Source organism: Notolepis coatsorum (genome assembly GCF_963971535.1).
Source record: "Notolepis coatsorum genome assembly, chromosome: 2".
Taxonomy (NCBI): Eukaryota; Metazoa; Chordata; class Actinopteri; order Aulopiformes; family Paralepididae; genus Notolepis; species Notolepis coatsorum.
Window position 1 is genome coordinate 139,210,100 of NC_140166.1, and position 15,505 is coordinate 139,225,604.

The following is a 15,505-nucleotide window of genomic DNA, read 5'->3' on the forward strand; positions in this document are numbered from 1 at the left end:
TGGTGACGCTCAGCATCACACTTGCACTGTACTTCACTTCGTGCACGCGCACTGAATAAAAAAATCCACCATGTACCTTCACATCCCAACATTCGTCTGGCCACACCCCTCGTTAGCTTACCTTCATAAGCAGGTGTGTGGTCATCTACTCGCCTCCTTCCCAAGCTTTCACCACAAGGCGAGATCAAGGGCCGCAGCGGCGTCTGATGCTGAGCGTCACCATAACTCATAGAACTTGGTTATAGCCATAACCTAACGTTCTATTTCATTATGGATATCGCTCAGCATCATACTGCACAAGGGAGGCTGAGCGAGAGCCATAGCCCGACAAATGTACCACGCTGAGGCCCCCCACAACCATCAGATCGGGGAGGACCGAGCCCCCCCAACTCTCCCTAATGGAGGATACCCTCCCTATTGGAGGCTTACGGGAAGGCGACGGATCTGACCGTGGGAAGAGGCACTCAAGCAACTCAATGCACAGGGTGAGCAGACCGTGGCTTGACCCCACGACTACACACACTCACAACCCGCATGCCACCCGGGAACGAACGGAAGGAACAACCTTGTTACTGCCCCCAGAATCACGGGGTCAAGAGCAAACCCAACCCGTGGCAAGGCCGTAGCAGCGGAGCGCGAAGGAAGACCCAGACTCACTGAAGGGACTGGATCCCCTGGAAAACGGGGGCCCGGAGAGGTCAATGACGCCAGGCATCAAGACCCCACCAGGTGGTCACTTAGTGACACCGCCCCCCACATCGCCAGCCTATTCGGATAAGGCCCCTCCAAGAGCGGGCCCTTTCCCCCCAATAGCACACCGCCTGGCACACTGACCCTGCAGAACAGGCAGTCAGCATGGCCGTAAGCACACAAAAAAGTTCAACCAACGGAAGCAGGCAGCGCACCGGGGAAACCAGGCAACAGGCTGTAACCTGAGCCTGGAGCACTGCGGACGAGACAGGCGCCAAAGGAGTCAGCTGAAAACAGCCGCCCCGGCGGAATGGGCGTATGCTGGCGTTGTTGATCACCATGACAAAGCCTCCATTAAAAAAAACCCACCCAGAGGGGTTGAGGCAGAGAAGGCTGACATGATTGGCAGACGTCATGAACGTGCAGGGGCACACTCAACCGGGTAACCCGGGAGTTGATTCTGCTCCAACACACCAGGGAACCAACCACCCTGTCGTTACCAGATGCGGTGGTTGTTCCTATAACCCCTCAAGAAAAAAGGGTTATCCCAGGTCTACGGTATCAACGAAACTTTACTTCGGACCGGACCCGGCGGCTCGGGACGCACACAGGGTTACTAGAGGAGGTCCAGAAGACCACCCCGACAGCCCTCCCTCCGCCATGCGTGAGAGAGGAGAGAAGAAAAAAGAGAACCAGCCCCTTATGATAGTGCCAGGTACAAAAGAGTACCCAACAAGGGTCTCTATAACGCCTAACCTTGTGACACCCCAGGCCGACCCGGCATTTTTTCCCCCTGAAAAAAGCCCAAGTACCTCAGGGTACCAGAACAGCAGATCTGCATCCCCGGCGGACAAACGGGTTAACTGACCTGGACCAGCGCGACCAGAACCAGTCCCGTGCCCTAACCACGCCGACATGCCTACTCCAGGAGAAGGGGCAGATATGCGTGTTGATCTAAAACATGAAAAGAGGGCGCCACCCAGACGGCCGGTGCGAACCGCGCTCGGTGGCCCACCCCAAGGGCGTGAAACCCCTCTACATATGTTCAGATCCATTCCGTTATCATCCCCCAGATATGAACGAGAATCCGTCGAGAACCAATAACAGGTTGTCGGAAGAGGAAAAAACCTCCATCCCAGTTGCTTTATAAAAACGCTGTTTTAACCACAAGCAACCAAGGCGTACTAGCTACCCGCATGATCTTTAACAGAACACCCCGAGCTAGCACTAAGCGTGCGTCGGGACACAACCACATCAATGAACAGGCTATTTAGACCTTTCAGTGAATCCCCAAGGCGCCCAGGGGAAACGACAAGAGGGGTGTGGCGCTTCCTATACTCCAACTCTTTTATTAAAAAAGAAGGAAGCACCAACAGACATGAATCCCATTCTACACAGCCGAGGGTAAAAACTGTTTACATTTGTACATCCAGTCACCCCTTTCACAGTGGATTTAGACCGAAATTCCCCAGAGAGCCTTCCCACGTGAGTCGTAGAATGAAAAAGCCATGGTAACTACGAGTCATGTGACCAACTGACTCAAGTTACACATAAAATCGAGCGTAGTGGACCCGTAAGTCCTACGCTCTATCCCGACACTTTGACACAACAGATCGTACGTAAAGATCTAACTCACGGAAGCCATCGTCATAGCAACATGCGTAGTGACGTATGCCATGACGGGGGGAAACCCAACACTCGACGCCTGTTTTTAATAGGAGCAGAGTCAGGGCAACCCTTCCCCCCCCCCCCCTCCCTCCCTGCCAAGGCGCCTAACGGCTTGGCCCCGACTGGCCTAACAGGAGATGAGAAAACCCCCCTGACCAATCAGAAGTGGGAAGGAGGGGTTTATTCGGCACCCCCTCACAAACCCTTCCCCCTACACACAATAACAACTGTAGCATATGAAACCTTTGGTAGAATGCTAATGAATAGCGCAAGCTAATACAATGCACGCTACCCACAGATAACTGTGAACAGGGTTTACAACAAAACCAAGTCGCGTGTGTGTGTGAATCCTACACCCGCATTCCATGTTGTACATAGAAAAAACACTGATAGAGAGAGTGGGCCGTGGAACGTGTGTATACGAGCATTACTGCAACTAACACAACAGTGTTGTAGCTCAACATTACTTCTTGTGTAAGCAACAGACCATACAACCAGCTTCTACCTGCATGTGGAGTGTCAGGCCGAGGTAGAAACCTTCCTATACCGAGTGTAGGCTGCAGACCTTGCTTAAGCTCATAACACGAACGCAACCCTTCTATCAATGTATACTAGTGAAGATTCACACTTTGCAACCTCATCATATGTTTTGGTGAAGAAACACAGTTTGTTAACAAAAAATACAGTCCCCCTTTAGAGGGGACTTTTTATTTTCGAACAAATCAAATTATATGAGAGGCCGGGGAGGGGATTAACAGAGGGGACCACAGGGAAAAAAGTCACTGGGCCTAGCGGCGCCTGCCACCTCGAGCCGCTCGGGATTTGCCACCCCGGGAAGCCCCGGAGGGACGGTAGACAATCGGTGGCTGGTCACGTCGATCCCTACCGTCTCATCCAGGTGTAGATGGGCCGGCTGCAGCAGCAGCGCCGTCTCTCCTCCTGGCCTTCTTCGACGGGCCAGCAGTGGTGGTGGAGGCAGTAGCAGCCACGGCGGAGGAAGCTCGACGACGTGGTAGCCGTCTGACTCCACCGGCGATGTCGGGAGGGGGAAAATGGGGTTGGAGCACGGATCGCTCCTCTGCCATTTCTCTGCACGTTGAGGTCATCAATTGCAGGGGCGTCCCGAACAGTCCAGCATCGGAGAGGGGTGCCGTTAGAAGAGGACCTCTCTTCTTCTCCGGTACGCAGGCCTGCTCCAGCCAAAGGTGGCGCTGGTTCAGAGTCGCCAGGGCGCGCATTTTCCCAGCGGCTATGGCCTGCAGCTGTGTCAGATGCAGGATAGCTCCTGCCGCCTGGATGAGCTGGTCATGTTGTTCATCACTCAGCTCCATGCCGCCCGTCAATACCCCGGATATAAATCTTGCCAGCTGCGCGATGTTAGACGCAGCGGCTAAAGATTGTGTTCCGGCGATAAAAGACTGGTCGCTCCAGTAAGCCAACCGCCTCGCCGATTTTCCTTGCGGAATCGGCTTGCATAACGGCTCCAACACCACCTCCGGACAGAGGAGCGCGGCCATCGCCCTATCAAGCCGTGGCACGCCCTCTCTCATACCGTCGACCAAACCCGCCACCCGCGTAACTGGTACGTAGGCGGGGGTGAGGCCCATGATGTGGGATACCACCTGGCCCCGACGAACATAGGCCCCCATTGAGGGGAAAAATGGGTAGACAACGTCCACCCCTCTCACCAGGCGACGTTGCCAGAGATGACCTATTAGATCATCGGGGACAGGAACAGGCAGTGGCTGCGGCAGCGGCACGCCGTTTGCAGCGGCCGCCACCGCCATAAGCTCGGGAAACAAAGCCCGCAGTTCCCCCTGCAGAATTTCCTCCACCGAGCCCGCATCCCTCACATGCAGCAGGCTTCGACTGGTCAAGGAGCCACAGTCTGATGTGGCTGATAGTAGGGCATCCTGCCGATGAGTCCGAGGGTCTTCCCCGACGTCTTCAAACAGGGCGCCCCAAGGAGACATTTCACCCCCCTCCAGTGTTACCTGGACGGGCGGGATACTCGTCTCTACCGGGCCTTCAAATAAGAACCCGTCTGCCTCTACCACGTAATCCTCTGTTTCCATCGGGCAGGTAGAGACCGACGCATCCTCACTGGGCTCCAGCAACTCACCAAACCCAGGCCGTTCGCGTCTGCAAGCCACCACCTTGCGACGGGAGCGAGCAGACGCAAAAAGTTTGCATCTCAAATCCTCCGGAACCAAAGGAACCGGCCGCTCAACAGCAGAGGAACCAGAGCTACGACCAGGCCATCGCAGAGGCGACGGCACCGGTGCACCAGCTCCTTGGAGAGGCAAACTACCCATCGGACGCCTACCGGGCGTGGCTGTCAACCACGAGAGAGGCAACAGCCCCGCACCAGGACGCACGACGGAGGCGGAAATGGAGAACCGCTGGTGGAGAGTGGCTCTGCGACTCTCGAAGTAGACATTATGACTTAGATTTTTCGATCGAATATTTATGAGAGAAGAAAAAAAAGAAGCACAATGTAAACACGTCTCAACTTTCTTCAACCAACAACCTCGTCAAGTGGGGATCTACCGAAGGCACTTCCTTGTGGTGAAAGCGAAGAAGGAGGCGAGTAGATGACCACACACCTGCTTATGAAGGTAAGCGGATGGGGGTGTGGCCAGACGAATGTTGGGATGTAAAGGTACATGGTGGAATTTTTTATGCAGTGCGCGTGCACGAAGTGAAGTACAGTGCAAGTGTGATGCTGAGCGAGATCCATTACGAAATAGAACCTTTTGTAGTGTGGTAGTGAAAGCATTAACCGTCTGTAGTGTGGTAGTGAAAGGGTTAACCTTATGTAGTGTGGTAGTGAAATGGGTAACTTTCTGTAGTGTGGTAGTGAAAGGGTTAACCTGATGTAGTGTGGTAGTGAAAGGTTAACCGTCTGTAGTGTGGTAGTGAAAGGTTAACCGTCTGTAGTGTGGTAGTGAAAGGGTTAACCGTCTGTAGTGTGGTAGTGAAAGGTTAACCTGATGTAGTGTGGTAGTGAAAGGGTTAACCTGCTGTAGTGTGACGTGAAAGGTTAACCGTCTGTAGTGTGGTAGTGAAAGGGTTAACCTGCTGTAGTGTGGTAGTGAAAGGTTAACCGTCTGTAGTGTGGTAGTGAAAGGTTAACATTTGGTAGTGTGGTAGTGAAAGGGTTAACCTTATGTAGTGTGGTAGTGAAAGGGTTAACCTTCTGTAGTGTGGTAGTGAAATGTTAACCTTCTGTAGTGTGGTAGGGAAAGGTTGACTGTCTGTAGTGTGGTAGTGAAAGGGTTAACCTGCTGTAGTGTGACGTGAAAGGTTAACCGTATGTAGTGTGGTAGTGAAAGGGTTAACCTTATGTAGTGTGGTAGTGAAAGGGTTAACCGTATGTAGTGTGGTAGTCAAAAGGGTTAACCTTCTGTAGTGTGGTATTGAAAGGTTAACCTTCTGTAGTATGGTAGTGAAAGGGTTAACCTTCTGTAGTGTGATAGTGAAAGGGTTAACCTTCTGTAGTGTGATAGTGAAAGGGTGATATAGAGTCTGGTCAGTAACATGGGTATCTCAGTCCCTCCGCTCTGCAGTAAACAGCCATCACTGTTATAGAGTGTCTGGTCAGTAACATGGGTCTCCCAGTCCCTCCTGCTCTGCAGTAAACACTAAATAGATGTTCCGGTATCCTGTCTCCACTTTATCCAATCAGTGGAGAGAACTCCACACTGAAAGAAATGTGTCTGACAACATAAGAAATACAAACTGGTTTTAAGCAAATATGAGCTGGAAACAAGTTAAATAATCTACCAGAAAAGTTGGCTTGGCAAGATTTCTTGAAATAAGTATAGAAAAAAAAAAAAAACGGGATGTCTCTCTCTCTCTCTCTCTCTCTCTCTCTCTCTCTCTCTCTCTCTCTCTCTCTCTCTCTCTCTCTCTCTCTCTCTCTCTCACCCCCCTCTCTCACCCCCTCTCTCTCACCCCCCCTCTCTCTCTCTTGTGTCGTCCCCCCCTCTCTCATCCCCTCTCTCACCCACTCTCTCTCTCTCTCTCTCTATCTCTCTCTCTCTCTCTCTCTCTCTCTCTCTCTCTCTCTCTCTCTCTCTCTCTCTCTCTCGCAATTCAATTAAATTCAAAAAGCTTTATTGGCATGAAATTTCACAAATGTTGCCAAAGCACAATTATGACATAAACAGCAAACAACATTATACGATACAACAACAATATCAACAGAACAAGATCAAAGAAATACAGGAGATGGTGCGGTGAGTAAAACATGGTACATGTATATACAGTATATGTGTCCTACTGGTTGTCCCTTTTCTTGTGACATGAATTGACATATTTTGCAGCTAAAACTGCACATTCTTTCTGTTCCCCCAGGAGGCATGGCAATTTCTGCACTTCTGTCATACTTTGAAATTCTGGGAAAATTATTTCAATCTTTGGAAAGAATTCCTCCCTAATATTTCTATAATTTTCACATTGTGTTAGGAAGTGTAGTTCTGTCTCTATGGCTCCCTCATCACAAAGACAGCACAACCTCTCCTCTCTGGGCAGCCAGGTCTGTCTGTGTCTGCCCTTCTCTATCGCCAAACCATGGTCACTCAGTCTGTACTTTGTCAGAGTCTTTCTTAGATTCTTATCAGTTACTGTGCTGAGGTAGTCTGCCACAGTATACTGTCTGTTTAGGGCCAAATATGTTTCTAATTTGTGTTGTGATTGTGTGAGTTGATTCCAATATGTAATGTATTTATCTTTTTCTTTGGTTATAATTTGGTTAGGTCTAATCTTCTGAGGCTGGCTAGGGTTTGTGATGTCAGAGTGTGAGATGTCAGCCAGTTTCATTATGAGTTGACAAAAGGGGCTCCTTTGTAGGTCCAGCTCTTGGCAGGCCAGGGCTTTATGATGATAGCAGGCCGGGTCACTTTTTTTAATATGGCTCCAGAATTTAATTGATCTTTTTTGCATATTTATGAGTAAGTAACGGATATTGTCCTAATTCAGCCCTGCATGCAGAGTTTGGGCTTTTCCTTTGTACCCTGAGAATTGTTTTGCAGAACTCTACATGCAGGATCTCAATTGGATTTTTGTCCCAGTTTGCCCAATCCGTTACTAATAAAGGGCCCCATACCTCACTGCCGTACAGTGCAATTGATTCTATAACCGCTTTAAATATTTTGAGCCATGTCCTGATTGGAATTTGGATTTGAACTGAACGCTTGATGGCATAGAAAGCCCTTTTTGCCTTCTCCTTGAGTTCCTTTACAGCTGAACAGAAATGTCCAGTGGAGCTGATTTGTAAACCTAGATATGTATAGCTATTTGTTTGTTCTATTTGGGTCGCACCTATTTCGAATTCTGGGTAATTTCTCTGTATCTGGGATCTTTTTTGGAAGGTCATAATTTTGGTTTTTGGAGACTCCCGTGTTGCTCCTTCTGTTGAGTGTTGCCCTGCTCTCTCTCTCTCTCTCTCTCTCTCTCTCTCTCTCTCTCTCTCTCTCTCTCTCTCTCTCTCTCTCTCTCTCTCTCTCTCTCTCTCTCTCTCTCTCTCTCTCTCCCTCTCTCTCTCTCTCTCTCTCTCTCGTGTGGTCCCCCCTCTCTCACCCCCTCTCTCTCTCTTGTGTGGTTCCCCCCTGCAGGTGACGTGCTCCTGGCCACAGCCTTCCTCTCCTACTCGGGGCCGTTCAACCAGGAGTTCCGCAGCCTGCTGCAGAGCGACTGGCAGCGGGAGATGAAGCAGCGCCGCATCCCCTTCGGGGCCAACCTCAACCTGACCGAGCTGCTCAGCGACGCCCCCACCGTCTGCGAGTGGAACCTGCAGGTCCAGAGCCTTTATTCAACCCGCCCCCTTGACTCTACCCTGTTTGAACGTTTCTATTGCTTTTAATTTCTATCACTTTTAAGTTCTATCACTTTTCATTTATATCACTTTTTATTTCTAGCGCTTAAAATTTCGATCACTTTTGATTTCTATCACTTTCAATTTGTATCACTTTTTATTTCTAGCGCTTAAAATTTCTATCACTTTTGATTCCTATCACTTAAAATGTCTATCACTTTTCATTTCTATCACTTTCAATTTCTATCACTTTTTATTTCTAGCGCTTTACATTTCTATCACCTCCTCCTCGTGACGCAGGGCCTCCCCAACGACGACCTCTCCATCCAGAACGGCATCATCGTCACCCAGGCGGCCCGCTTCCCTCTGCTCATCGACCCGCAGACCCAGGGCAAGATCTGGATCAAGAACAAGGAGGCCCGGAACGAGCTGCAGGTAACCCTTTCACTGCCACACTACAGAAGGTTAACCCTTCACTACCACACTACAGAAGGTTAACCTTTTCACTACCACACTACAGAAGGTTAACCCTTTCACTGCCACACTACAGAAGGTTAACCATTTCACTGCCACACTACAGAAGGTGAACCCTTTACTACCACACTACAGAAGGTTAACCCTTTACTACCACACTACAGAAGGTTAACCCTTTCACTGCCACACGACATCAGGTTAACCATTTCACTGCCATACTACATAAGGTTAACCCTTTCACTGCCACACTACAGAAGGTTAACCCGTTACTGCCACACTACAGAAGGTTAACCCTTGCACTACCACACTACAGAAGGTTAACCCTTTACTATCACACTACAGAAGGTTAACCCGTTACTACCACACTACAGAAGGTTAACCCTTTACTACCACACTACAGAAGGTTAACCCTTTACTACCACACTACAGAAGGTTAACCCTTTCACTGCCATACTACAGAAGGTTAACCCGTTCACTGTCACACTACAGAAGGTTAACCCTTTACTGCCACACTACAGCAGGTTAACCCTTTCACTACCACACGACATCATGTTAACCCTTTCACTGCCACACGACAGCAGGTTAACCATTTCACTGCCATACTACATAAGGTTAACCCTTTCACTGCCACACTACAGAAGGTTAACCCGTTACTGCCACACTACAGAAGGTTAACCCTTGCACTACCATACTACAGAAGGTTAACCCTTTACTATCACACTACAGAAGGTTGACCCTTTCACTACCACACTACAGAAGGTTAACCCTTTACTATCACACTACATAAGGTTAACCCTTTCACTACCACACTACAGAAGGTTAACCCTTTACTATCACACTACATAAGGTTAACCCTTTAACTACCACACTACATAAGGTTAACCCTTTCACTGCCACACTGCAGAAGGTTAACCCTTTACTATCACACTACAGCACGTTAACCATTTCACTACCACACTACATAAGGTTAACCATTTCACTGCCACACTACAGAAGATTAACCCTTTACTGTCACACTCCAGAAGGTTAACCATTCCACTACCACACTACAGAAGGTTAACCCTTTCACTGCCTTACTACAGAAGGTTAACCATTTCACTGCCACACGATGGCAGGTTAACCCTTTCACTGCCACACTACAGAAGGTTAACCTTTCACTGCCACACTACAGAGGGTTAACCATTGCACTACCACACTACATAATGTTAACCCTTTCACTACCACATTACATAAGGTTAACTCTTTCACTGACACACTACATAAGGTTAACCCGTTCAATGCCACACAACAGCAGGTTAACCCTTTCACTACCACACTACAGGAGGTTAACCATTTCACTACCACACTACAGAAGGTTAACCATTTCACTGCCACACTACATAAGGTTAACCCTTTCACTGCCACACTACAGAAGGTTAACCCTTTACTACCACACTACAGAAGGTTAACCCCGTTACTATCACACTACAGTAAAGGGTTAACTGTCTGTAGTGTGATAGTAAAGGGTGAACCGTCTGCAGTGTGATAGTAAAGGCCTAACCTTCTGTAGTGTGGCAGTGAAAAGGATTAACCTGCTGTCGTGTGGCAGTGAAAGGGTTAACATTCTGTATTGTTGCAGTGAAAGGGTTAACCTCCTGTAGTGTGGCAGTGAAAGGATTAGGGTTTGTAGATATGGTGTACATAAAAACCTTGTAAATCATTTTTCGGGCTAAGAGTAAAAGCCTACCAGTTTGTATTCAATGTCTCTTTAAACCAAGAGAAGGAAAGTATAATTTAAGAGGGTTGTGTATTCTTAAAACATGTAAAAAAGTAAGAACTAATGTAAAAGCTAGATGTGTTTAAATTTTGGGAGTTAAATTATGGAATGGAATAGCCTTAGTGACGGGTTGAAGTTGTGTAAGTCCGTTTTATTTTGAAATATTGGAAACGGAGATAACCTAGACTCTTTATTTTGACATCGGATGACGACGACGACATGACAGACGTCTAAACAGTGTGGAAAAATTTGTGTAAACTGGCGTGAGACATGTAGGAAATTGGTCCGCGGAGGTACGCTCAACTATGAAAGCTCAAACGACTGCGGACAGAGTCCGGTCCGCATGCGTTCACGCTCGACTATGGGAGGGCCTTAAGTCTCGAGCTTTGTAGGAGTTCCTTCCAGAGGGGCAGAATTACCCTGTTCAGAGCAAACTGGACCTTTAAGGACCAGCCAGTCCCTAGAACGGGCTCCACTATAAGTGCTCAAGTGTAATAGTAATATAGTAAATAGTAATAATAATACTTTCAATTTATAGTGCACTCTACATTTGGAAACCAAATCTCAGAGTGCTTACAGGGTAAAAACATAGGCAATTAAAAAAACAAGGCATAAAAACATATAAAAAAAGGGATAAAACACATAAGGGCATGTATAAAAAGGTTAAAACTAAGAGAAGGCTTTTTTGAAGAGGTATGTGTTAGTCCTCTTTTAAAGGAAGCAGTGGTCTGTGGTGCTGTGAGGTGGTCAGGGACAGACATATACAACGTACAGGTGATTAAACTGTGTATAGAATACATACATTAGTACTGCTGAGTAATAGTGCTAATCGGATGTATGTACAGAGTTGTAGTATTAATATGTACAGTGATACAGGTATAAAGACACTATGGTAGTAAGTCATACTGGCCTGCAGCGTAACTAGTAAGAGGGACTAGTAGGTAAGGGATATGTACAGATGATATATATATATAATCTACAGATATGTAAAAATTATTATATGCAGGTATGTACAGACAGATGTGGATATATATATATATACACAGTACGGTAAGAATAAATATATACATACACGGTCTATACAGCATTATTGTACATGTTATCATACAGAGGTTTATTCAGCTGTTTACCATTTGGGTTAAATAAAGGTATGTTTCCTCACACAGAAAAGTTAGTCCGTTTACTTTCCTGCTAACTCACTGAATAATCATAGACTATGAATTTAATATTTGCTCTGTTTGTCAGGATGTGTGAGAGAGAGCTCTGTTTGTCAGGCTGTTAGAGAGAGAGAGCTCTGTTTGTCAGGATGTGAGAGAGAGAGAGCTCTGTTTGTCAGACTGTGTGAGAGAGAGCTCTGTTTGTCAGGCTGTGTGAGAGAGAGCTCTGTTTGTCAGGCTGTGAGAGAGAGAGAGAGCTCTGTTTGTCTGGCTGTGTGTGAGAGAGAGAGCTCTGTTTGTCTGGCTGTGTGAGAGAGAGCTCTGTTTGTCTGGCTGTGTGAGAGAGAGCTCTGTTTGTCAGGCTGTGTGAGAGAGAGAGCTCTGTTTGTCAGGCTGTGTGAGAGAGAGAGCTCTGTTTGTCAGGCTGTGTGAGAGAGAGCTCTGTTTGTCAGGCTGTGAGAGAGAGAGCTCTGTTTGTCAGGATGTGAGAGAGAGAGAGCTCTGTTTGTCAGACTGTGTGAGAGAGAGCTCTGTTTGTCAGACTGTGTGAGAGAGAGAGCTCTGTTTGTCAGGCTGTGTGAGAGAGAGAGCTCCGTTTGTCAGGCTGTGAGAGAGAGAGAGCTCTGTTTGTCAGACTGTGTGAGAGAGAGCTCTGTTTGTCAGGCTGTGTGAGAGAGAGAGCTCTGTTTGTCAGGCTGTGTGAGAGAGAGAGCTCTGTTTGTCAGGCTGTGTGAGAGAGAGAGCTCTGTTTGTCAGGCTGTGTGAGAGAGAGCTCTGTTTGTCAGGCTGTGAGAGAGAGAGAGCTCCGTTTGTCAGGCTGTGAGAGAGAGAGAGCTCCGTTTGTCAGGCTGTGTGAGAGAGAGCTCTGTTTGTCAGGCTGTTAGAGAGAGAGCTCTGTTTGTCAGGCTGTGTGAGAGAGAGATCTGTTTGTCTGGCTGTGTGTGAGAGAGAGCTCTGTTTGTCTGGCTGTGAGAGAGAGAGCTCTGTTTGTCAGGCTGTGAGAGAGAGAGAGAGCTCTGTTTGTCAGGCTGTGAGAGAGAGAGAGCTCTGTTTGTCAGGCTGTGAGAGAGAGAGAGCTCTGTTTGTCAGGCTGTGTGAGAGAGAGAGCTCTGTTTGTCAGGCTGTGTGAGAGAGAGCTGTTTGTCAGGCTGTGAGAGAGAGAGAGCTCTGTTTGTCAGGCTGTGTGAGAGAGAGCTCTGTTTGTCAGGCTGTGAGAGAGAGAGAGCTCTGTTTGTCAGGCTGTGAGAGAGAGAGAGCTCTGTTTGTCAGGCTGTGAGAGAGAGAGCTCCGTTTGTCAGGCTGTGAGAGAGAGAGAGAGCTCTGTTTGTCAGGCTGTGAGAGAGAGAGAGCTCTGTTTGTCAGGCTGTGAGAGAGAGAGCTCTGTTTGTCAGGCTGTGTGAGAGAGAGCTCTGTTTGTCTGGCTGTGTGAGAGAGAGAGCTCTGTTTGTCAGGCTGTGAGAGAGAGAGAGCTCTGTTTGTCAGGCTGTGAGAGAGAGAGAGCTCCGTTTGTCTGGCTGTGTGAGAGAGAGAGCTCCGTTTGTCTGACTGTGTGAGAGAGAGAGCTCTGTTTGTCAGGCTGTGAGAGAGAGAGCTCTGTTTGTCTGGCTGTGTGTGAGAGAGAGCTCTGTTTGTCAGGCTGTGAGAGATAGAGAGCTCTGTTTGTCAGGCTGTGAGAGAGAGAGAGCTCTGTTTGTCAGGCTGTGTGAGAGAGAGAGCTCTGTTTGTCAAGCTGTGAGAGAGAGCTCTGTTTGTCAGGCTGTGAGAGAGAGAGAGCTCTGTTTGTCAGGCTGTGTGAGAGAGAGAGCTCTGTTTGTCAAGCTGTGAGAGAGAGCTCTGTTTGTCAGGCTGTGTGAGAGAGAGAGCTCTGTTTGTCAAGCTGTGAGAGAGAGAGCTCTGTTTGTCAGGCTGTGTGAGAGAGAGAGCTCCGTTTGTCAGGCTGTGTGAGAGAGAGAGCTCTGTTTGTCAGGCTGTGTGAGAGAGAGAGCTCTGTTTGTCAGGCTGTGTGAGAGAGAGAGCTCTGTTTGTCAGGCTGTGTGAGAGAGAGAGCTCCGTTTGTCTGGCTGTGTGAGAGAGAGAGCTCTGTTTGTCAGGCTGTGAGAGAGAGAGAGCTCTGTTTGTCAGGCTGTGTGAGAGAGAGCTCTGTTTGTCAGGCTGTGTGTGAGAGAGAGCTCTGTTTGTCAAGCTGTTAGAGAGAGAGAGCTCTGTTTGTCAGGCTGTGTGAGAGAGAGAGCTCTGTTTGTCAGGCTGTGTGAGAGAGAGAGCTCTGTTTGTCAGGCTGTGTGAGAGAGAGAGCTCTGTTTGTCAGGCTGTGTGAGAGAGAGCTCTGTTTGTCAGGCTGTGAGAGAGAGAGAGCTCTGTTTGTCAGGCTGTGAGAGAGAGAGCTCTGTTTGTCAGGCTGTGAGAGAGAGAGAGCTCTGTTTGTCAGGCTGTGTGAGAGAGAGAGCTCTGTTTGTCAGGCTGTGTGAGAGAGAGCTCTGTTTGTCAGGCTGTGTGAGAGAGAGAGCTCTGTTTGTCAGGCTGTGTGAGAGAGAGAGCTCTGTTTGTCAGGCTGTGTGAGAGAGAGAGCTCTGTTTGTCAGGCTGTGTGAGAGAGAGAGCTCTGTTTGTCAGGCTGTGAGAGAGAGAGCTCTGTTTGTCAGGCTGTGTGAGAGAGAGAGCTCTGTTTGTCAGGCTGTGAGAGAGAGAGAGCTCTGTTTGTCAGGCTGTGTGAGAGAGAGAGCTCTGTTTGTCAGGCTGTGTGAGAGAGAGAGCTCCGTTTGTCAGGCTGTGCTGATCACCTCTACAGTAAGTGCTACATGAGCCTTTCTGAGGGCGGTCATCTTCAGGACAGATTCAGCAGAAGGCTGTACCTTCATCCCCCGCCTTTCTGCTTTGTTCAACATGGTATGAATGAACAATGAACCTGTGATGTCCAGCCTTTTGTTCGGTCATCCTTCCCTAAAAAAAACTAAATCCCATTTAATTCCATTCTTTGCCTCCTCGTTCCAAGTACATACAGGATAGGTTCTTAGGATAGAACGGTTATTCCCCCCCCCCCCCCCCCCCTCCGAAATCCCCTCCATTGTCCGGTAATCCCCTCCATTGTTCTGGAGTGGGCACTGTGTTAATTCCCAACCGACGCAGTAGAACGAGCAGCCAAGGCCGCTGGCTCTGGTGGGACGCTCTTTGCCGAGCGGATCGATCCAGACGATCTTATTAGGACTCTCTCTCTCCCTGCGGCCTCCAGCCGGGGTGCTGCGGGTTTCAGCGCCGGCCTCCCGCGACCCGGTTTTGACCCCGTTCAAGCCGTCTAAGCTCCCCTTACAACGGGGTTCATCTCAAATGGTGATGTAATTATGAGATCAACAGAGATCAAGTAAAAACGTTTCTACTTTTAAATGTACGTACTAAAAAGTGAAAGTAAAAACTTTTTTTCTCACGGTCTATTCTTCTGATAGCAGGTGTTTAATCAAAGATCCCTGCTTTCTAGTCTTGCACAAGGACCAATCGGCATGGGTATTTGTTGGGGATTTGATTGGCTGTTTTTAAATAAAGTGCGGCCGCAGGATTAATAACGTTAACGTTAGTTCGGCCAGAGAAACCAATATACTAATTAAAATAGTTGGACCTGCGGGATTTGTACTTTGTACTTTGTAGGTCTGCATTTTAAATGTAAGGAGTAAAAAGTATGTTTTTTTTCTCTGAAATGTAATTGAGTAAAAGTACAAGTATACAAACCTAATAATACTTGAGTAAAGTACAACTCCCCCAACACAGTACTTAAGTATTGTAACGAAGTACAATTACTCAAGTACTTTACACCCCTGATTATTTCAAGCGAATGCATTCAGGTTCAAAACCGCAGCCACACAGCGGACAATGAAATTAACACACCAGAGAATGAACACCTTTCTTCAGAGTCCGTGCAGTTCTTACTAGGGCTGGGACTTTTTCGCATTAATTT

General features: G+C 48.1%; 1 protein-coding gene across 1 annotated transcript in view; it reads left to right on the top strand.

Annotated features, from left to right (window-relative positions):
- The window catches only part of dnah5 (dynein, axonemal, heavy chain 5), a gene marked incomplete at both ends in the record, with an annotated part of 523,851 nt that overhangs the window by 362,293 nt on the left and 146,053 nt on the right, over positions 1 to 15,505 (top strand). The window contains 2 exon segments of the mRNA XM_084308323.1: positions 7,977 to 8,158; positions 8,477 to 8,611. Coding sequence (XP_084164449.1) covers positions 7,977 to 8,158; positions 8,477 to 8,611 — 317 coding nt within the window.